This window comes from Aspergillus novofumigatus, assembly GCF_002847465.1.
Source record: "Aspergillus novofumigatus IBT 16806 chromosome Unknown P174scaffold_13, whole genome shotgun sequence".
Lineage (NCBI taxonomy): Eukaryota > Fungi > Ascomycota > Eurotiomycetes > Eurotiales > Aspergillaceae > Aspergillus > Aspergillus novofumigatus.
The window spans coordinates 1-22,233 of record NW_020194286.1 but is presented as its reverse complement, the minus strand read 5'-3'; the positions used below and the strand labels follow the sequence as shown (position 1 = coordinate 22,233).

Here is a 22,233-nt window from a genome sequence, read left to right as displayed (position 1 = left end):
GATGCCCGCCGCACTTCCATCAACAATCATGGATGAAGTTACCGCTTATTACTTTCAACCACTAAATACCATCAACGATAATTGCTCCATTCAGTCCCATCCTCCAAGCGTTAAATAATGCAGGTATATAGTGTACATCCATAATGCTCACGCATGATCAGCTGAATAACAAAAATATGAACAAGATGATATCCCTGCAGGGTATAGGTGTACACCATGGCAATCGCAAATGCACAAAATGACAAGACTCCTCCAAGGTAGATGCAAATAATAAGTCAGTAAATCTCTCAGAGACCAAAGCAGGAAGAGAAAACGACTGGGGTATCAGAAGCTCATTCCAGCATCCTACTGCGTTTTTGAATCTGATCTTCGGAAAGCGATGCGATCCAGAGACAACGTTCGATGATGCCCGGCACAGGCTCGAATTTGTATTTGGTGCTCGCGTCAATCAGTCGAAGAAGGCTCTTGACGATCTTGGCTGCCGTGCGATATCGCTCAAAGTTGACCAGCGGTTCTCCGTTGGGGTTTGCTACCTGCGCTGGTTTCTGCGCGTTGTAGGTGAGGTCATGGACGTATAATCCTGAAAATCCTGTCAGTATGTCTATGAGATACCGTCGGCCGCGAGCTCACTAACCGACAAACGGGATACAGCCTTCCTGCAAATTGGCCGTTTCCATTTCCATGCGAAGATCATGGAAGTTGCGCACAGGCTGGATGAGTAGTTCCATGTCTTTTAGCAGGCGCCTTTCCGACGGAGGCACCAGAGCCCAAGTCTTCTGCAGTCGCGAACAGTCTGTAGAAGACAAAGCAATGGCAATCTGCAGCATCGTTGCGTAGTTGCAGATCCGTCTCGCGTGAGCAGCAGTATGGATGAATTTGATGATGGTGCTAGCTCGCTCTTCTACCGCACGCACGAGAACAATCTCCGAAATCACCCATCGCACCATGAGGTTGAATCGACCCACTACGAGATCTATTCCCCTTCGTTCCTCCTCGGTAAGGAACTGGACCCAGTTCCGAGTGGAGGGCGAGCCGCTACTCCAATTCATATCGACCAAGTCTTTCCAATCCACCTCACTGAGCGCAGCCATCTCGACTATGGTCAGCTGCTGAGCAAGGATCTGGGATTCGCATGAGAGGATAAATGGGACATGGTCTGGTTCATGGTTCTGGGAGATATTGTAGCGTTGGCGATCCATCTCAGATCGAGAGAGTACATCACCCGAGACGTGGTGCGTGTTCACCGGGCGAAGATTGTTCCGTTCAGTGTTCTTGTTCCTAGGTGAGGGGTCTGGGGTTAATGGCTCCGCCGGAAACAGAACTGGATCCATGGGCGTGGTGCAGGAGGCCACTGAACGAGGATTCTGTATGGTCATCGGGGGTGAAGGAGGGTGAGCCAGAGGATGAGGCGGAATCCCAAATGAGGAATCCCCAAGACTCTGCGTGCCCAACGAGAGCCGCGGGTCGAAAGCTTCCTGTGATCCTATAATATCAACAGAAAGTTCGGACGAAAGTCCTGAAAGGCGTCCCCGTCGGTCTTTAGAGTCTCTGGATAAAGGCACAGGCAGCGTGGACCCTCGTGGGATACATTCAAGGCTATCGGTCTTTTGAACGATATCGATAGATGGATGAGAGGACTGAACTTCCATCGTGTCCTGAATCGATATCCTGCTCAGCCTAGGCCGAAGCAAAGTGGAGTTCTGCGATCCCGGGGTCGGCTCGGGTTTCTTCATCGACTCGTCACTCAGGCCTCGCTCGAGCAGGGGTATTGAGCTATACGACTCCCCCGACTCCGATCCCGCAAGCGAGTCGGAGTACGGTCTGGAGGGGAAAGGCGCCGCCGTGCTTGTGGATAGAGCAAATCGGTCCCGAGCAAACTTTGGCACCGTCTGTGAGCTACTTCCGATGTTGTAGGGTCAGACGACCCGAGGGCCTGACCGTGTTGAAGATGGTCTGGCTCTCTGCACATGTCACCCTGGGAGAGGCCTGCCGGTTCCCCGCCGGTAGGGGACCCGGGCCACTTTCCCTCCAGTTTCAACAACGCTGACTCGATCCCTCCGTCGTCATCATCCGGAATCTGCGCAAACTGAGCAATAGCAGCTTCAAATGAGCGCCTCAGCATCTGAGACGAGTGAGTCTGAATCAACTCATATCGCGGATTAGGAGGGATCAGGCTCGTTTGGCGCCTGGAAACATCATGATGTTGTCCACTCATCATGCTATCAGGGAAGGAGCTGCGATAGGTTGATCCAGAAGCAAATGACCCGGAGTCCGGGCGCGACCGCAGGCCACACACGGTCTGCATCTGCCGCAAATCTCCACCAGGGCGCCGACGAAGCGTTGGTCCAACCTGCGTTCCAACGGTGAGCTTAGAAGGGTTGGAATGAGCAGCTGGCGGTAGCGATGGTTCTCGCGCCATGGCCGAACGCTGTCTCGATATCCCGCTTTGAAAAGACGCATACTTTCGGAGACGAAGAGAGGGAGATGTTCTCTTCCAAGAGACCGAGAAACGCTCCGTGGAGAATGATCGGCGGGGGTCAGAGATTCCAGATGAGCGGAGGAACCTCGAGATTCGATTAGGTGGCCCAGAGTCCGCTTCCTCGTAGTAGATGGGCAGGGAATATTGATCTTCTGCCAGATCCAACCTATGAGACGGAGGGCGCAGAGAGGCTGCTTTGACAGTTGTGCGTGTGTACGCAGCGTTCAGAAAGCCAGGAGATTGCTCAAGCCCCATCGAATGCTCCAGCACAGCTCCAGACATGACGGGATCTCCCGCCCCGGTGGCATCCACAATGACGATAGATTGACTGCCCATGGTAATCTGACTTTTGGCCTTTGAGCGGTCGAAGCCGGGAGCCGGGCGGTCTGTCTTCTTGCCTTCCAGTTCCATCGCTTGCTCGGTCACTTCTGGTCTGGGGGCCCTAGCCGTCTGGGGTGAGTCTACCTCGCCAACCGCACAACGATATTCTTGCAACGCCTCGTCGCACAAAATATCGATTCGAATCGGTCTCTTTGACGTCGACGCGGTCTTTCTGTCTCTGTACAGATCAGATCCGAAGGCTACATTGTTAGGTAAGGCTGATGTTTTCCCCCGCATTGAAGGGCTCCATTGGCCATTCGCGGCACGCGACGAGACGCTTTGTCCTCCGTGCCTACTATGTAGAGCTCGGCGAATAGACCCGATAATCGTCTTCATCCCTGAACTCGAGCCAGGAGGCTTCGAAGTCTCATTTATTGTATTGCGACGGTCCTGTGCGCCAGCGCTCGCGGACGACGGCAAAGGGGGAGAAGGCGGCGCCATCATGGTCATGTACGACTCGGCTGGAGGATACAGCTCGCCGCGAATCAGGCTTCCTAGGTTCAGTATCTCTTGAGAAGCGAACGCCAGCTGTTCAAGCTTCAGCAAAGACAAAGGCGCCCTGTCATCCCGAACGGAGTCGGAAAAGCTACCACTGCGCTTGTGCGCATGGCCATGGAACGGGAGCCGCTTCGCTATAATTGGGGACACGTTAGGGGACTCGGGTGGGGAACATAGAAGCTTAGACGGGATTATAGGCACTGGATGAGGCGCCTTGCATGCGGCAACAGGTACGGAGAGGCGCTTAGGAGATTTGGGTGGCAAGGAACAAGACGTGGCCTGAACACTATGATCGCTTCTTGTAGATGCCGGCATGCTCTTTGCCGTAGCCGTGGAATTGTTCCGATCGTGCTGGATCTGTTGAAAAGCAGGGAGGCTGTGCTGGACACCAATTTGGTGTTCCTGGTTGACTTCAGGCGTTGTGGAATCGTATTCGTGCTCCTCCGCATTGACTTCGCCCTTGGGACCTGTTTCGAAGTCGGGACCACCCGGGACAATGACGGCGCCTGGAGCTATATGGCCTGTCGGCAAGTCCCAGTAGGCGGCACATTTGCCATGCCAGCAGCGCTTAAGGTCGATTAAGATCTTCAAGTCACTCGTCCCACCCCCTTCCCGGGCCTTGACGTTGTCGTACATGGTATTGATTGTGTCGCAAAATCGAGCGCGAAGGTCATAATCAGGGACAAAGTCATCGGCGAAATAATTGAGAATCCAATGCCGGAGCGCCGCAAAGGTACGAATGCGGATAATCCTGCCATCGTCCTGAAGTCGATTGATAGCCCACTGCAGCCGAGCGAGCAGAAGAGAGAGAAGATTACCGGGGGAGAGGTAAGAGCGAAAGGTGAGGAAAAAGTCAGACACGAGCTCATAATCCATGAACGACTCGGACGATATCTGCGCTACAAGGCGTGCTGGAGTGGCCGCGCCGATGTCCTTGGTCCCAGAGATATAACGGACTACAGAGCCGTCATGCATTTTCGAAGAGAGGCGGTCGTATATGGAGGGCTCAATGGGCTCCTTCAGTTCGTAGAAGACCGGATTCACCGTCGCAGTTGAGGCTCGAGGCATCTCCATAGCTGGCTGGCCAGAGAACATGGAGGCAGCAAAGGACGGCCTTTCTGGCTGAAATGAGTCCCCAATGTAGACATTGGGACCAGGACTGGGACTAGCGCTGTAATTTTCTCTCAGGAAACCCGAGACGCGAAAATTGTCGGACAAGGATGCTCGCGAATATACGGAGCTGTGCAAAGCAGCACTCCCTTCGGTATTGAACTGTGGCGTTCCCAATCGGTAATGGGGGATTGGGATATCCAGTGTCGGGCGCCGAGACTCATCTGCAGTCCTGGGTCGATCGTCGGGTCTGTCAATGAAGATCCGAAGCTCTCCGTATCGCTTCTCCCCCGACACCGATTGCTGCTCTGATACTGTGGAGAAGGAATGCGCGCGCTGGCGGTGCTGGTGCTGACGGTTGTACTCAGAGGCTGCCTCGTCCGTGACCACAGAATCGCCGTCCTCACCAGCTTCCTCCGATATGAATTCGGGGCGCAGTTCAGAGAGCTGCGAATTGGACCATCGTGATGGGTCGTTTCCATCATGACTGCGTGACTGCACATGCAAGTGGTTGGTCTTGGACCGAGCAGGTGGAGGGGAAAGGATGTAGGATGCGGTTCCTTGTGCAACGGATTCTGAATCGGCCTGAACGAATCAAGGTGGTTCATTAGTCATTTTGTGGTCTCTCCCAAGCTTCGTGAAACCTGAGCGCCTGCTCCAACCATACCTGAGAAAGATCTTGCCATTCTGCCCGACATTTCCAACTGTGAAGTGATTCGGTTCCCTCGCACCTGCAAGCGCATCACGCGGGGCCTGTGGGATGTCGAAGCGCTTAACAGGACGCTTTTTCAGTACTTCATGGCTGTCCTTGGCACGTAGGATCGAGGTTGCAACCCTTCCCCTGACCGCTTTCACGCCAATATTTGATTTTGCGATGTTCCTTCCCTGTGCCACGGTGTGAGCGCGTCGTAAATTGGAGGCTGACGTCGCAAACCGGGTCTCAATATCGATTGGTTCGTTCGCGAGATATTCACGTTCGCGTACGGTCGGGGAAAAGTCCTTGGGCCGATCCGACTGGAGAGATATATTGTCAGGTGCCAATACCACCGACTCCATGTCGGCTAATGTAGGGAGAAAAACCGTGGGAGATCGAGTACGGTCTATGTAAGACGAGGAGATGATATGTGTAGTGGACTAGTCGTCCCCCTGCTTCACAGAGGTCGCGTCGACTACACCGAGGGAAGACGAATGGACAGCCCAAGCTGGGGTTGAAAACCGTGCTTGCGACACGACATGACCAAACCTGGTGAGGCTATAGTGCGTTGGTGATATTGTGCTTATTGTGGTGACTGCGGGCTGCGAGGAAGAGATGACGAATGACAGGGTAGATTTGATTCCAAGACCGAGACGGTGTGACGAACTGGCTCGGCATCTGACAGAATCGAATCAATACGGGCAGCGAATAATAGAAGATTAGACAATATGCGACAGATGATAACGGAGGTGATGTATCACTTCAAGATGATTGTTGCTGAGAAGCCTCGGAGAAAACAGATAGTAGTCCGTACAACAGGTTCTCAAACAAAACAGAAACAGATTCATTAATTCATAACGAGGTCAAGTCATGAAGGACACGATGATGAAGTACTCCATATCCCATGAATGTCCCAGGAGCCGCGCGATGGAGAGGAAGAAAGAGAGCGAGAACGAGAAGCAATGGAAATTAGAAACAGGTAAGACGCGCATCACCGTCTCACTAGTTCGTTGAATCCAGCCCTGATCGGGGGGGCGCTGCGTGGGACCGTTCCAGTCCGGCGGAACCTCTGTGGCTGTCAGTCTGTTCTAACTGTCTAAGGGAACTCATGATCCATCCAAGGATCATGTGAAGGATCTCATTTCTTCCTTTCCGTCTTTGCATCAATTATTGAATCATGTAGCTGAGGTATTTTTAAGGACTCTCTCCTCAGACGGTTGAGCCATAGAAACAACTTGAATTCTACTGTTCTATGGTTCTACCGTGCGGTACAAAGTCAATGGCATCCGGGGCATGGGGATGGCCTCTATGTATCCATGGTTTTAGAAAGCGGTACCTATCTATCTACCTAACTCCGTAGAATATTATGGTTTTGTCTCCACCAAACTCTAACGGCCCAAATTCGGAATTATGCCCAAAGTACAAGTGCTATCGAAATTTTGCGGTTGATTGATCTACAGCTATATACGGATTATTGGCCTGCCACCAAGGGAGTCTTCTGTAACTACTAGTGTTCGGACAGCCCGCGTGACTTCACATCCAACCGCCGATGGATGTTTCATGGAGGCTGGACCAGCAGATCAAACCAGGAGTGACAGGTGCACACCGTAGTCTAAAGCCAGGAGTATGAGGCAGGAAAATCGAAAACTAACTGCTACTACAAGTAGGATACCTGTCCACTGTATCAACTTGGATACCTAACACACTTACGGAGTACAGGACCGTTGGAGCTACAAAAGTGGGACGGATTAATTTTAGGCCATCGAATGATCGCCCACCTGTGACGTCCGTCCCTAAATACTCCGTACTAGGTACATATTCAGAACCTCAAAAAGGGGGTGGAAAGAACACGAAGTGTCATGGTAAAGAGAAAAAGGAGGCAGGAATGGAAAGGGGAAAAGGAGAAAGGAGTAAAATGGAAAAAAGAATACTCCGTCCTGCCCCTACGATCTGCTATCTGGTATGTAGCTCGCCAACCTCTGTGCGAGAACGAGTCGTCTAGCTACCAGGTATGTAGCTGAGTCTGCTTTGTACAGACCTTGACAGCTGAGGGATAGAGTTGCCGCGGGTTTTGACAGATCTACTCCGTGCAGCTGGACTTTGGTCTTGCTACCTTACCTTTCTACAAGGCGATTGACCATCTGACACATAACGGTTTTCGAACCCGATGCTGGGTAGATGAAGAGCCACTCAGGTTTGCAGATTGTTCGAGGAATCAACTGGAGACACATGGAAGGACGCATGGTTGAGCAATCTCAAAGCAGTAGTAGACGTTAACCAAGACTATAGCCAGTACAGTCGATATATCATTTAACAAGATTACAGGCGCCCAATGGTACATTATCAAGCAAGAGATATGTTGCAGAGTTAATGAGCAGAAAAAACCACTTCAGCTACCAGAGCTTGCACACGGGCTTCTTGGTGGGGCAATTGAATGCCTCATTGAATTCGCGAGAATTGGCCATCGTGCCCTGCCATCATTGTCAACGCTATTCTATACCAAAACGGGCAGGCGTTCAACTCACAATAATTCTTGCAAACTTAGGAGCGTGGGGGTCAGTATAGATAGCTTGAATGGCGGCTTCCTTGGTCGTCTTAGCACACCACCAGTTCCCATAGGCGATGAAAAAGAGCTGCTCCTTGCTAAAGTTGGAAAGGCCGGGGAGATGAGCATCCGGCGAGGCTTCGTCTCTCTTCTTCCATGCCTGGAACGCGGCTCCGAGGCCTCCAGCGTCTGCAATGTTCTCGCCTAGAGTAAGGCGCCCGTTCACATGGAGAGGCTCCTCATTCTCTCCTGGCACGGTGAAATTTGAGTATTGATCAACGAAGCACTGCGCGCGTTCTTCGAAACCTTGGACGGTCTTCTCGTCCCACCAGTCGGTGTAGTTCCCAGTCTGGTCATAGTGCCGACCAGTCGAATCGAAAGCTAGCGCGGACCATAAGAAGATTTTCAGGATGATAGTTCTCATATAGGGCTTCACTCACCGTGGGAAAGTTCATGCCCACTCACAGCGCCAAACGCTCCGTAGGCTAGATACAAGGGTGCAGATTTCCCGTAGAATACTGGCGGCTGCATAATACCGGCGGGAAACACGATCTCCTGCAAGGGAGGATTGTAGTAGGCGTTCACAGTTGGTGCACTCATTCCCCATTCGTTTCGGTCAGTGGGCTTGCCCAACTTCGACCAGGCTCGGTGAAGATCAAACTTCGCAATAGCCATTTCGTTCTCAAAGAAGGTGTCATTGGAGATATGAAGCTCGTGGTAATACCTCTCGATGTCCGCTGGGTCCATCACATTTGGACTCTTGGTAGGGTATCCGATCTTTTGGACAATGTTGTCGACTTTCTCAATACTGAGTTTCCGTACCTCGGGCGACATCCAACTAGTTTGGTGTAGGATGTTCACAAATCGTTGCTTGATATCCAAAATAATTTGATCACCCAGTTCCTTAGATGCCTTGGAAAAGGCATCGAGAACATAGAATCGACTGAGACTCCAGCTGAGTCCTCGATCTAACGACCCAATACACGTTCTCCACCGCTCGGTTGTAGCTTTGGGGTCTTTGCCGGCTAGCTTGTTGGAAAACCTGCGCAGGGGCGTGATTTTGGCGTCCTCTATCTGGTCCACATACGCCTGGATGATCTTCCATTTGAAGAACTGATGAATAGTCTTCCTAGGGGTTTCTCTCAGAATAGTCGACAGGGACTCCATATAGGAAGGCGAAGAAACAATCAGGCGGTCGGTCTTGAAATCGGCAGGGGAAAGCGCGGAAACCATGGTAGATAAAGAGATCTGTGGCAGCATATATTCGATCTGGTCAAAATTGCGTGGGTTATAGTACTTCTCCACATCCTGCAAGGTCTGCGCATCTGGTGTTGCATTTGCTAGCTTCGATTCAAACAGCACAATATCCTCAACGGAGACTCGCTTGTCCTGTCCGACAAAGTCCCCAAGAACTTCTTTCAACACTTCGGTGTACTCGGACACAGTCTGGGAGCTGTTGTAGTACTCCCTGACCGGAAGCCCAATTTCGTCTGGTGGGCCGACAGAGATAACAATTTTGTCCGGATCACGATCATCGGGCTTCGCCTGTTAGAACAAGAAGATGTGGAATGCCAACGGCTGGAGTACTCACACCAGGGCCCATTTCCACCAGCGCCGTAACGCCAGAATTCATGAGAAATAATACTGCATCTGTGATATTGACATCCGAACCAACCGCAGCTGACTCTGCGGAATAGATATCTTCGAATTGAGCCAGCAAAGCATCCAATGGCTCACTACCACGCTTGCTGATTGCGGCTTCGTCCAAGCAAGCATTGTAAGCGGATTTCAATTTCCTAAAGTTCTCTTCATCAGCAGCTTCAGGGGCACTTGTGGATTCCAAAATGTGTCGAAGGCGCATCTGAGCTGCTTCGGCCATGAGAGTCCCAGTAAACATGGAGCCCTGGTCAGGCCGCAGATCGTGCCGTTCTCTCCAGCCCCCGCAAACATATTGCTCGAAGTCCTCGCAAGGATCGATCTCGGCATAGTTGGGATCTAGACTGTACAGAATTTCGGAGGCAGCATGTACACATTCTGGTGATTCGCAGAGCGGGGGGACACAGGGCGGGGAGGAACGCTGTCGGACGGTTCGTCTGCGCGATGGTTAGAATGGGATAATGAGGACCTGCATTCGCATGATATGGACGCACTAGGAATTATAGACCAAAAGTAGTAGGCGATGGAGATGAATATCATTATAGAGAATACAGCAAATCGGATCATTGAGAAACAAGATCCCCTTCGTCGATACCACGGTGTGTCGAACGACCTCGCGTCAAACCCATCGATATCGAGACTGCCATCTCGGGTATGGTCATCGGCGTAGAGGAACCGGCGCTTCTCAAGCTCGGGGGTCGATAGTTCTCGTAGTATAAAGGCATCGTCAGAGTCGTCATGACTACATTATTGAGATAGTTAGTGAATGCTTGACGGTGACGGCGGCCACTGTCCTGCAACTAACCTGTAAGGGGGAGAGCTGGGAGTCATTTCCTCCCTGTAGCTCATGGCGGGCCACTTCAAAGTTCGTTCAGTATATATGTGATTATTATGCGTATGATCAAAAATACAAAGTATACAACAGCTCGTGTCCTTGGGTTTCTGAGCTCTATCGTTCACAAGACAGGTTCTCCTCAATTGTCCTCCGTTTCATTCAAGGATGGCGTCACATGCTGGATCAATGATGAGTAAGCCGCTAGCTAGAGCTGTTGTACGGGGTAAACAGTTACTGTTCTTGCGATCAAAGTTGGAAATGTCCAAAGGCACGTTATTAGATGTTCTGTGAGCTTGAAATATGTATGACGGACCCTTTGTATTGCAACATATCGGTCATGGGTTGAGTGATACAACCTGTTGACCAGCATTCTTCAATTTAGACAAGTTTAGCTGAGATCGTAAGAAATCAGGCTGCACGGAGTATGAAATAACACTTAAGGTAGTAGAAATCCAGGACCTGAACATTCATATAGAGAAACGTAATCCGCTTCTGATGATGATCATTGTCGGGGTAGTTGCATATTACCCTCCCATTTATCCAGTAGACGGACTAGATATCTACCTTTAGTTGTCAACCGTCAACTGTCAACTTGCAAGTACCACAGCCCCACAACTCGTCTAAGTTTGCCAAACTTTATGTTGATTTGGCTCAGTTAAATTGTCCGGAAACAAATAAACGGTTGGGCAAAAGAACGGAACCTGCCAAAGCCCGAATTATCCTTGTCTTTCCTAGCGATCTAATCTAGTCCTTCTATGAAGCTAGAGACACTGCAAACCTACTCAGAGTGGAAAGTTCATAGTGGATGGTTATCTCAGCCCATGCTAGCTTTCCCTTCATCCAGTTATCTCAGCTATATTCTCCTGTTATTATGGCGTGATCTGGCTTCAGCCCTCTATGCTGTACGGAGTACGGGATTTCTAGTCATCAGCAGAGCCGGCTCGGAGAGGTATTTCCCACTTTGCAGGAGGCCAAAGCAGAAACTTCCCAAATCAAACATTTCCCAACGTTCCCTAACTCTTATGATGATCTTCAGCCAAGGTGGATTACGGGTACTCCGTACTTCATAGACCCGCATTGTGCATTCATCTATTTCATAACTGTTTCTATCTTGGGAAATACGGATATATGATGGTGGTGTTTTGATCATGAATAAGTACGGAGTAGACACGGCAATATCTCGCTCAAACATCGGCACTTGCTCACCAGCGACGCAGAACAGGAGGTTCCTGGCTGACAGGATCTAGACTATGTTTGAGGGTTTAAAAGAAACTATTACACGGTCACGAAAACGAAGACAGTGAAGAGATCGCATTAAAGTTGTAAAATAGAACCTCGGTATGGCGGTCTTATATGGTATCTACACTGGCCTTAACCCTGTATGTTAAAATCCTCCGGTGTGTTGTCTTGACATATCTACGACAATCTAATAATATCAGATAGCGGTGAGGACGGGAAGACGGTGTTTATCGAGTGACAGTATCATTATTGTCATACACATACATATTCTGGCAGATAGCAAGAGGCAGTGGTAGGAGTGCCGGGATTTGGTGGAGCTTTGAAATTGCAGAACTTCTACTCTGACATGTCCTTGGTCAGGGAATCCATATCCACCTTGGTTAAGGGCTTTCTTCTTTGTGCTTTCGCCTGTTGGATGCGTCACCAACGGGGCAAACCCCTGGCACCCTGGCAGAGCTCATTTCTGAATCCAGAGCTTTCCTTCCCCGGACAATTTCACTAGACTAATCTTTAACAGCTATGATGAAGAGTCCGAAACGTGGTTGACCAGTGGTTAGCCTGTGACATGAAGTTAAGAGTGCTTGGCAACTGATGCAAATTGATGCTGCAAAGTCACTGTCATATCGCACACATGAGACCAAGGTTAAGGACGTTAAAAAATATACTCAGATGCTGCTGCTTCTAAGTAAGTGGGTTCTCGTCACAATCAGGCCATAGACTAGCCCATGACGGACTGACTATCTATTTGGTAGTCGACAGATGTTACTGCAAGGGCAAGGCTAAGAATTTACCATGCTTTAGGCTTTAGCATGGCTCTCTCAAGCTCGTCTCCTTGCATGCAATCTGCCCATTCTGTTGCAATGGCATGCGCCATACAGCCCAGACCCAGACTTCAGCGAGGTTACTGGCAGGGCTCGTATGCTGTGTTAATAAAACGTATGACTCGTAAGTGCCGGGAAACATCCAGTTCTCCTCATTTCTCAAGAGCATCAGACTCGGGAGAATGTCACTGCCGGATTGGATTCTAAATGGAATGTGGAGTAAGTTAGCTGAAATAGTGGTTTGTCAGATGGTGATACTATAATCCGGGATTCCAAGGGTCAGGTCATTGTGGATAGAACTAGCTAAGGCGCCACGGCCAACACGTGGTTTGATGGATACTTGAGTGTCAAGGTTGTGGACCGTGACAACTGAGGAGGTCGTCGGGTGTGAAATAGAGTCATACCGAAATGATCCGTGATAATGAGAGGAGAACTACCGAGCAGTGTCTGCTAAATCATGCAAGATTGTCCTCTAGAATCAGTCGTGTGCTCATGTCTTGAGACACGAGATTAGACATCAAATCCAACCAGATAAGGCAAGTATCGGCCTAAGCCAGGTACTAGAACTCGGCGATTCCACTCTGATTTTCATGTATTTGGTTTAGGTTTGGGCCTCGGACTGCAAACCGAAAACGCACAGGATCTACATTGAATAATAATGATTATTATGATACCTGTCATACTGCGTTGACGTCGTACAGGCATTCATTATTATGGTCTACCTTACGAAGCACTCCGTATCTAGGTACTATTATACTTTCAAGCTGCAAGAATATGTCTCAGCGTATGATCTGTACAAACCTGCTATTCTGTCTGTTTCTCCATCTGTGCATATGTGCATACTAGGGTAGATAGATACCTGAGAGAAATGTGGTGCAGCTTGCCATCTACCTCGAGTAAGTTCGTATCGGGCTAGGAATCCCTGTCTAACCTCAAACAGAGTACTGTTCAAGGAGATCATGAAACCAAAGGGGCCAAGGGCCAAATTCCGAAAGTCCTAAGTTGATTTCAGCGAAAATCGTTCCTTTTTGAGTGGACTCGAGTCATAGCGAAGTATTAGTACCATGTTCGGAAAGCTACCTAGGTACCGCACTAGGCTAGACCAAGTGATACCATTCGCTATCAGATGCACACCATCCAGAATCTGTACAATGCGCCGAAAAATGAAATAATATGGACTCTTTAGATAGATACCAGAGTACCAGAAGCAGACTTTTGCTAAGCAAATAGCAATAATATTACTCTGTAATAATGGATGTACCAAGAGTAACCCTCTGTCGATCCTTGCATTCCAATCCGGCCAAAATGCGATTCATGCCTGCCTCGTGGCGTCGTTCGGTTGCAGTTGCTCGCCAAGAAAGGGAATGGGGCCTGCCTTCTGTGGAGACTAGAAGATTTAGGGGAAAGCACAGGGAATGAAGGGAACTAATCATGGGCTCGGGTTGGGCCATAATGGACTAGGAAGATAGGTAGATACTAGTTTGCCAGGAGCAGCGACACATGGCTTGGTGGCTGGTGCATTGTCATATAGGTGGACGGGGACATCGACTGCGGCATTGTTTCACAGCACAGTTGATAATTGATGTCTCATGGATGATACAACAGGAATATGCTGCGTGTATGCATCTAGTCTCTAGGTGCAGCAAAAGAGACATGGAAGAGTTCCTGGCGTGTTCGAAGGAAGAATGAAGAGTCGTTAATGGCCCATCCTAGTGGGTACAACTGGACCTTCTGGGCCACTTGGAATTCTGTTCATTTGTTCCCTCATCCCGTACCTTTTTTACTTGAAAATGGTCCTGGTCGGTAAGTCCAATAGTATCTCGAGGAGAAGAACTTCTGAGGTAATATTAGAACAAAACAATAAGACATACCAAGGAGCGCCTTTTTGGGTGTTTTCTCTTAATGAACATTACCTAGGTGGCTACTCAGTATTAGGTAGACACTACCGAGTACGCAATCCTTAAGAACCAGGGGCAACTCTCGATAACCGCTCTGAAACATAAACATAACGAAACTATACCAAAGAAGTCGACCTGATCCCGAGGTCTAACTGAATAGCTAAGAGAAATGGTGCCAAATTAGCCTTTCTCCGGTCGGGTCGCAAGCCTAGAACTTCTTGAATAATAATCGTTGTGCCCATCTCACTTGACACTTCTACTACTCCTACTCCGGAAGGCTTCCACTTCCACCTCCACCATTACGACTTTAAGCTAAGGTACTCCAACCTGCAGTCCCATCCCGGCTAACTCCCCCCGCTTGGTCTCTGGCCCGTTCCATTGTCTACTTGTCTTGTGGGACGACAGACATGTACTATCTCTCCTATCTGTTGGCGACCAGTCTTCATCTCTTTCTTCCCTTCTTTGTTTCCCCTCCACAATAGTCGGTCCGCTGTGCCCGAACTCCTTGCTCTAGAGGACGCCGTGACACCGGTGTACGCTCTACGGGAATTGCTGCAAGAGACGTCGAATAGCCCCTGCTAGTTTCTTCGAGTAACTGCGAGTAACTGCTATTTCTACCCCTGCAGGGTTGAGGAAGCATCGCGGCCTGTCGGCATAGGAGTCCCCTTCTTTTGTCGGGACTTTTGTCTCCGCCATTCGACCTATCCGAGACCCCAGAATCTCCGCCCATCAGGATCTGAGTCGGTTTCAGTTGCGGTTGAACTATCGAATTTGGCTTGTGATATTTTGGAATTTGTCGCGGCTGATTTTGCGATTACGACTCCGGATTCTCGCAAGCTATAGAGTCGGCTGTGTTGTCTCGAACTTTTCGACAATACCTCCCTCACAATCGGAAGTGCCCCCGATTCATTTCACCGCAGGGCAGAGCAACGGTCTGCAACCCTTGATACATCAAAGCGGCAGAAAGATATCGACGTCGGCATTTTCTATAACAGAAGCTGTGAAAGTACGTTTATACAAAAGAGCGCATTTGAGACGACTTCCCCGGTCAAGGTTATGTACTGACTTGTAACATTATCACCAATAGAACCACAGCCCTTCGAACGTACTTTCGGGTAGGTCGATAGATTTCCGCTCCGAACACTGCCCATAATAAGCGCTTTCCTCGAACCTTCCTGCCTTGCTATACCTCGTATTTATGTTGAATCATTGATACATGTCTCGATGTCCTTTCGCTAGGTGGTTGCTTGGTGGAGTGCACGCAGTCTCCTGATTCAGCTCGAGAGAAACTCGCAATCTGCGTTGAAGATCTGATTTCGCGTGCGTTTTATCGATGCCGGTCCACTGACCATATTTCTCCTGACTGCAGTTGCCTTGTCTCCTATCTCCACGCTTTATCCTCGACTACGGAAACCTACATCATGGGTTGCATGAGCTCCAAGCAGGCCGAAGCAGCGGATAAAGAAGCTGTTCAGCGGACAGCTCGGATAGACAAAACGCTGAAGAATGACAAGAAATTGATGGACAGGACAATCAAGATTCTTCTACTGGGTATGCCCTTGAAACGATACGGCGCATCCATAAGCTCGAACACACATACTGATGGTTCCTTGTAGGTGCTGGGGAGTCAGGTAAATCAACAATTATCAAACAAATGCGCATTATCCATTCAGGAGGGTTTCCTGAGGATGAGCGACGACAGACACGTGCGGTTATATACTCTAATCTAGTCATCGCATTTAAGGTTTTGCTGGATATTATGCGCACAGAGCAGATTGATTTCGAACTCGAGAATACAAAGGTAAACTTAAGGGGAACCCTCTATATTTCCCATCCAAGCTTTGGTCCGACTTATGATACTAACCGTTGGTTTCAATTTTCAGCAATTGGCGGATTTCATAGACAATCTAGAGCCCGATGTAGGATCGGACGAAGCATTTTCAGATTACAAGGTCCGCGATGCCATGAGGGAGATGTGGGTTGACGCAGGGGTGCAAAAAGCCGTGTCTCGAGGTCACGAGTTTGCTCTACATGACAATTTGCAATAGTAGGTCTCTTCGACCGGTATCTTGCTCATCAGCGATTACTTACTCTCTTCTAGCTTTTTCGGGTCGCTTGACCGGTTATTCAAGCCCGGTTGGCTACCAGACAACCAGGACATGCTGCAGGCCCGTTTAAGGACAACTGGTATCACCGAGACTCTCTTCGAGCTGGGGCAAATGAATTTCAGAATGATGGACGTTGGTGGGCAACGCTCTGAGCGCAAAAAATGGATACACTGTTTTGAAGGTGTCCAGTGCCTTCTTTTCATGGTCGCGCTATCTGGCTACGACCAGTGCTTAGTAGAGGATCAAAATGCCGTAAGTCGAATTCAGCCTCAGTGCTTCTGAAGAAGCATCTTATCTAACGCAAACGCAGAACCAAATGCACGAAGCAATGATGCTCTTCGAATCTTTGGTGAACGGAGAATGGTTCAAGCGCAAGCCCATCATTCTATTCCTGAACAAAATCGACCTTTTCAGGGCGAAACTCGAATTCTCACCGGTATCAAAGCACTTTCCAGATTATAATGGTTCGAACTCGGATTTCGACGCCGCAGCGCGGTACTTCGCCGATAGATTCCGCGGTATCAACCGAATACCGGACCGTGAGATCTACATCCACTACACCAATGCTACAGACACAACGCTTTTGAAAGCGACTATGGAATCTGTACAGGACATGATCATCCAGAAGAATCTCCACACGCTCATCTTATGAGTATCCTCTGACCGAGACGATCGTTATTGACGAGGCTTACCGCCAACCTGAGACGCTGGATTCTCACTGCTTTTCATGGCTTCTTTCCCATTGCATATGAGAGCGTTCACATTCCTGGATTTTTCACTCCTTACATATCCTTATTCTGTATATCTTGCCCTGTATATCTTATACCTGCCCATCTCTCCTTCCGCTCATTGAAGCGATCAATCGAAGGATAGTGGACTCTTCGCTACGTTGCCATGCTACATTGCATGAAAGCTCATACAGCCTGATTCCCATATCTGCTCATTTCAGCGATGGTACTTATGTCTATATACTGCTGGGTGATACCCATTCTTTCTATTTTAACGTTCTTTTGATTCCTCTTTGGTGTTTGGAATACCTAATGATTGTTACTTATCACTTGTACCTGTTCATACTTCCTGTATACTTCTTGTCTTCGTATCTCTTCAGCTATAGATTACTACTGAGTCTAGTATTGGGAATGATAGAGGAATCGATCAAATCCTTATCAAAGTCAATTTTCAAGGTAGTATGTGTGGTCTGCCGATCTAAGCTTCTGTCATTATTCAAGAACAAATACTGAGGTTCAACTGCGGATAAACATCATTTTACCAGAGCTAATGACGAGATAGGTCTGATGTTATAAAATGTAGCTATCTTAGTCCTATGGCGCATTCATCTCTAGTACTACCTTAAGCCATGAAAGTGCTATATTCTCCTCAACAAAGGCCAAGGAAACCAAGAGCATAGCTCTTGTAAACTTTTTTTGATGTATTCAGCTATCCAGCTGGTCGTGGCGCAGCAGGTCCATGCTGAGAAATTTTCTCTCACCTTTGTCAGAAACTTGAACAGAAACAAGGACACCATTTCCTTACGAGGCAAGTATGAGGACCGTAACTGAAAAATTCATGGGTGAGCCACGTGATCATGTAATGTGTTCATGCCTGAGGCAGGAGTAGCTGACATAATCACCATTTCCGCATGATCGATTCCGACTTCGAATTCGCCTTCAACATCTCTCGCCGGCTTCAAGCAAACTCCATTACCCACTTGCTGGGTTGCTTAGTAGCGCAAATGTTACCATCCTCCGTTCGCCGGGCTGTGTGGACGCCCATTGTGCCTATTTCCGCCATCTCTCGAACATCCAGTCAAGCTCTTGCTTCGTCTTCGAATGGTTTCTTCGGCACGACCGAGCATGTGCGTCAACGCCGATACTCCTCCTCTTCCTCAAAGCCCAGCGATGGTTCAAGGAACATCGATTCTTCCTCTCAGACACCCGCGAAAGGCGTGAACTCTGGGGATAAGCGTGAAGGTAAATCTTCAAAGCGGAGGGGAAAGGATGGCCGGAATGGCTCCAAGTCCAATCAGCATGCTGCGTTTTCGAGATTGCCCAGTGTTCCATCAACGCAACATCTACAGCCACACGGTCAGTATTATGCTTGATATGCGGAGTCGGCTATGTCATTTATGGCTTCGCATGTTGTTTGACTCTATAGTTTCCAAACTGACTTATTTGTCTTTCGGTAGATGTCCATGTTGCGTCATTCTTCTCCATTCATCGACCTATCTCCGTCTCTACCACTGTACCTCCACCCTCCAGCCCCGAAGCCTTTGATGCCATCTTCACCGCGAAGAAGCCCTCCAAGTCCGACCCGGCCGATGTGATTCTTACACTTTCCTCCGCCGTTCATCACATGGAGAACGCGGCGTACATCGGCGAGCAAGACGACCAGATGAACATCCTGAGTCGGGGCTTCAATGAGGCGGAGGGCCTTGAAGGAATGAACATGTCCGAATTGCGAATCTCTATCGAAGAACTCACCAAACGCCTGCGTCCCTTCCAACCCCCGCCACCTCCAGTGCCCTACGACGAGGCCAAGGATGCCAGCACCGCCGAAGAGACCTCCAGCTTCTCGACTGTTCTGACCATCCACGAGTCCACGCATCCAGACGGCCGCAAGACATACCAAGCCCATGCTTCCCCGTTCGTCCCCACGCAGGACCTGGAGGCTCCAGGAGCCGGGGAGAACGATGCTATCATCGACATACCCCACGGTTCGGAAAACTCGTACATCGAGCGCCTGCGCGACAACAACACGATGCATGCCATCAGCACCAGGAGAAGACGCAAGCTGAAGATGAAGAAGCACAAGTTCAAGAAGCTGCTGCGCAGGACGAGAACCCTGCGACGCAAGCTGGACAAGGCTTAAGGGAACTTTCCGCACCTCATTGGCTTCTCACTTTCACCCCGCGTCTCTCTTCTTTTTCGTTGTCTCATCTTTCCTTGACCAACCACAACCCTGAGAAGCGTTGGGCCTGTCTCTTAGCTGACGGGTCTTGCTCCCGTATGCTTGTCAATGCTTTCTCTCATAAGCTTTGTTGACATAGTCCTTGTGGTATTTCTTCCTCGCTGATGCATAGTATCCAGCATTCTGGTATCAATAGACAATATCATTCCGTATACTATCCTATACTATCCTCCGTCTAGAGCCATCACCATAATGGCAGTATATACTTGACTCTTTCCACTTATGGTTTGAAATCCGCGTCCTATTCAGCTTGCCGACGTGTCGGGCTAAGGTCGCCCAGTGTAACGGTCGTCCTTCATCTCACCATTGCACGGATCGCCATCAGGTTTAATAAATGTGTAGTTGCGATAGCAATGATATATTCGAAAGCTGGAAAACAGGAATAAGAATGCCAGCCAGCCAACAAGAACATACATGGAAATAACGGAAAAAGCAAAAACATTCAGCATTGCAAGAGAAATGACCCAGACTAGCTAGGATCACAACAACAAACTCGCATAAAGTACAAGTTCACCGCGGATGTTGGCCCTGCGATGTATCTACCAGAGTCTGTGAACCAACCCCAATTTCCTAGTCTACATCTCTCGGCCGCCAACACATCAGCATTATATCTGTTGTCCATTTATAGTTGAAGAGCCCCAGATCCACCTCCCTCGTTCAAGTCAGTTTTCGTACCTTAGCCTGGACAATGGACAGCAGATCCTGCTACCATGTCCGAGACATAAGGTCAATTATCTCGTTACATGGTGTTTGAGCAACCCACATCCCAAAAATGCAATTTGTACACACAAAGAGGGCGGGCTAATCTCGCTTGATAGTGATTCGATCCTTCTCATTTCGTGAGAGTCGATAGAGTGCCCGTTTAGCACTTGGCGTCGATTCTCGAGCGAGAGTTCATGAGAAGAGCAACGATAAGACCGTACAGACCTGCACAAAGAACGAGCGACGGTTAGTGATATGAAGCTATGGAAGAGTCACATATCATGGTACTCACCCAACACTTCAGCGAAAATCAGAATCAAAATCATGCCGACATAAAGTCTGGGTTGCTGGGCGGTTCCGCGGACACCAGCGTCACCGACAATACCGATGGCAAAGCTGCAGGCGAGCAAGGTCAGTTCAGGGACAAACGAAATAGAATCCAAGGAAGGAGATTGTGATGGAACATACCCAGCTGCCATACCGGCGAGACCGACGGCGGAGACCTGCACCCAACTGAATGAACCCTGTGTACAGAGGAATACTCTGACTCAAGTCGTTTGCGATCAAGACGGATACGACCAGTCCATAGATACCAATGATACCAGCCATGACAATGGAACAATGTCTATGGAAAGCCATCAGTGAACACATCCAAATGTCAAACCGGTACGATGCCGGAAACATACTCTTTACAATCAGGTCGGGCCGGAGGACGCCATCCCGCAGACACCGACACCAGCCTGGCAGTTCCATAGGCAGCTCGAAGCAGGTAAAGACAATGGCCGAGTGCAGCCGAGACACCGAAGAAGGGCTATCAGAGTCAGTACTGACTGTATTTGAAGACGCGAGTGAGATTGCTCCAAGTGCTGGAGAAACAATGACGAAGCTATCCGTGGGAGTACGGAAAAGAGCTCTCGTATCGGTGGCTGTGGAAGAGCGGAATACTCACAGCATAAACTGGCTATTCAGGTGAAATCATTAGCACTTAAGATCGGTTGCTGGAATTGATGCAGGGTTGACCGGGATTCGAGCAGTAGCTAGTTGAAAAGGAGCAGATGAAGTGATTACGTACCAAAGTTCCGTGCATTTGAAAGATCGAACCGTCGGACTATCAAAAATGTGATTTGTGAAGCTCAAGGAGATGTAAAGTGATCGACAACGGGCGATTTAAGGACTGCAGAAGCTACTCGTTGCGATGAATGCGAAGGCTTTGTGGTTTCGGGATGGAGTTGGAGGTCAAGTGCGAACACGCTGGTTGCTTCGGAGAGGCTCAGCTACCATCTGCGCTGCCACGTGATTACGGCTTGGCAGATCGACAATAGTGATGGGTCAAGTCAACCAACTTGAACCATGAGAAGTTTATGAGTTTTCTACGTAATGTTGCGTGAAATGACCAGTAGAGTCTATTGTACAATATACACGCCTGTGGGCTATTACATGTGTTTGAGTTCAGATATCTTATGCCAAAGTCATCTCAATTCGACTTCCAGGAATATCACACTTGGTGCTGGTTCCAAGCACACCTCCTTTGGAGTTTGCCTCAATCTTGGGCTGGAAGTATGTGATTGCTTTTCTCCGATAGAGCGCCAAAATAGCGAGGAACGGCTATCAGACCTGTGTGCTCAGTAGCCTCGGTTGCCGGCATATCTGCATCAGAAACCATACCGAAATGATACGAAACGCTCCCTTGAGGTAGCTCTGACAATGCCCGAAGGCCACTGTGCGTCCTGGCCTGGCTCAACAGAAACGAAGAATTGAACGTAGTCGCCTGGACTAGCAAACTTGTGACAGCGACGACAAATCGTCCATTGCCATTGTAGGCTGCTCAAAGGGCAGTGGCTCTTGGACCGGGGTCCTGCCATCACCGTGGGAATAAATGATCAAGGACTGACAGCTCTCCGTATTCTTTTGCTTCCAAAAAGCTCATCTCCGGATCAATGACAGCAGCCCTTGCTTCTTACCCCATCCCCCTCCACCACTCATAACACGGTGAAGTTTGCCACCGGTCTGGATTGATTGGACGAGGCGATCCTGAGTAGAAGTTCCGCTGAGTACAACGTCGGTACCCGGCTTCTCGACCAGGGCCAAACAGAGACCCTCTGTTCAGCAATGTTGTGTTCTGCAATGTAACGGGAAGCTCCTTCTCCAGTTCAGATGAAGCTGGCATCGGTTCGTTCGAGCTGCCATCAGCGTGCTTCGCAACTTGACGGAGAATATTGCCCATGCTGAAATGACTGTTCTTCTCTGACGACAGGATACAACGGAACTCCACAAGAGGTTTGCAGACTCCTTGCAAAATT

The 22,233-nt window shown here is 49.2% G+C and overlaps 8 protein-coding genes across 8 annotated transcripts; 3 read left to right on the top strand and 5 right to left on the bottom strand.

Annotated features, from left to right (window-relative positions):
- Positions 1-83: 83 nt before the first annotated feature.
- On the bottom strand, positions 84-5,524 carry P174DRAFT_508067 (mitotic regulator LTE1; the record flags this gene model as incomplete). The annotated part of the gene is made up of 5 exons (XM_024831420.1): positions 84-580; positions 635-1,821; positions 1,887-5,053; positions 5,136-5,155; positions 5,200-5,524. 5 exons carry the CDS (start codon positions 5,522-5,524, stop codon positions 333-335), a joined length of 4,947 nt encoding a protein of 1,648 aa, XP_024677096.1. The 3' UTR covers positions 84-332.
- A 1,845-nt stretch (positions 5,525-7,369) lies between these two features.
- Positions 7,370-10,550, bottom strand: P174DRAFT_68051 (M13 family metallopeptidase). The gene is made up of 6 exons (XM_024832426.1): positions 10,169-10,550; positions 9,916-10,105; positions 9,299-9,784; positions 8,148-9,246; positions 7,688-8,088; positions 7,370-7,633 (listed from the first exon to the last, which is right to left on the bottom strand). Exons 1-6 carry the CDS (start codon positions 10,210-10,212, stop codon positions 7,556-7,558), a joined length of 2,298 nt encoding a protein of 765 aa, XP_024677095.1. The 5' UTR covers positions 10,213-10,550; the 3' UTR covers positions 7,370-7,555.
- Positions 10,551-11,484: 934 nt separating this feature from the next.
- On the top strand, positions 11,485-12,044 carry P174DRAFT_446335 (uncharacterized protein). The gene is made up of 2 exons (XM_024828558.1): positions 11,485-11,577; positions 11,638-12,044. Exon 2 carries the CDS (start codon positions 11,784-11,786, stop codon positions 11,937-11,939), a length of 156 nt encoding a protein of 51 aa, XP_024677094.1. The 5' UTR covers positions 11,485-11,577; positions 11,638-11,783; the 3' UTR covers positions 11,940-12,044.
- Positions 12,045-12,148: 104 nt separating this feature from the next.
- Positions 12,149-12,468, bottom strand: P174DRAFT_446334 (uncharacterized protein). The gene has a single exon (XM_024828557.1). The coding sequence runs from the start codon at positions 12,398-12,400 to the stop codon at positions 12,242-12,244; it is 159 nt and encodes a 52-aa protein (XP_024677093.1). The 5' UTR covers positions 12,401-12,468; the 3' UTR covers positions 12,149-12,241.
- Positions 12,469-15,116: 2,648 nt separating this feature from the next.
- P174DRAFT_446331 (guanine nucleotide-binding protein subunit alpha) lies at positions 15,117-17,413 on the top strand. The gene is made up of 6 exons (XM_024828556.1): positions 15,117-15,162; positions 15,244-15,707; positions 15,773-15,957; positions 16,040-16,203; positions 16,258-16,516; positions 16,575-17,413. The coding sequence occupies exons 2-6, from the start codon at positions 15,578-15,580 to the stop codon at positions 16,914-16,916; spliced, it is 1,080 nt and encodes a 359-aa protein (XP_024677092.1). The 5' UTR covers positions 15,117-15,162; positions 15,244-15,577; the 3' UTR covers positions 16,917-17,413.
- Positions 17,414-17,938: 525 nt separating this feature from the next.
- Positions 17,939-19,391, top strand: P174DRAFT_446330 (mitochondrial 37S ribosomal protein mS38). Its single transcript, XM_024828555.1, has 2 exons — positions 17,939-18,348; positions 18,450-19,391. Exons 1-2 carry the CDS (start codon positions 17,997-17,999, stop codon positions 19,130-19,132), a joined length of 1,035 nt encoding a protein of 344 aa, XP_024677091.1. The 5' UTR covers positions 17,939-17,996; the 3' UTR covers positions 19,133-19,391.
- Positions 19,392-20,093: 702 nt separating this feature from the next.
- P174DRAFT_465012 (V-type proton ATPase proteolipid subunit) lies at positions 20,094-20,686 on the bottom strand (the record flags this gene model as incomplete). Its single annotated transcript, XM_024830488.1, has 4 exons — positions 20,094-20,158; positions 20,226-20,329; positions 20,415-20,558; positions 20,604-20,686. The coding sequence occupies 4 exons, from the start codon at positions 20,684-20,686 to the stop codon at positions 20,094-20,096; spliced, it is 396 nt and encodes a 131-aa protein (XP_024677090.1).
- A 705-nt stretch (positions 20,687-21,391) lies between these two features.
- P174DRAFT_465011 (uncharacterized protein) lies at positions 21,392-22,157 on the bottom strand (the record flags this gene model as incomplete). Its single annotated transcript, XM_024830487.1, has 7 exons — positions 21,392-21,484; positions 21,537-21,665; positions 21,716-21,754; positions 21,782-21,855; positions 21,895-21,980; positions 22,013-22,032; positions 22,065-22,157. 7 exons carry the CDS (start codon positions 22,155-22,157, stop codon positions 21,392-21,394), a joined length of 534 nt encoding a protein of 177 aa, XP_024677089.1.
- Positions 22,158-22,233: the final 76 nt, after the last annotated feature.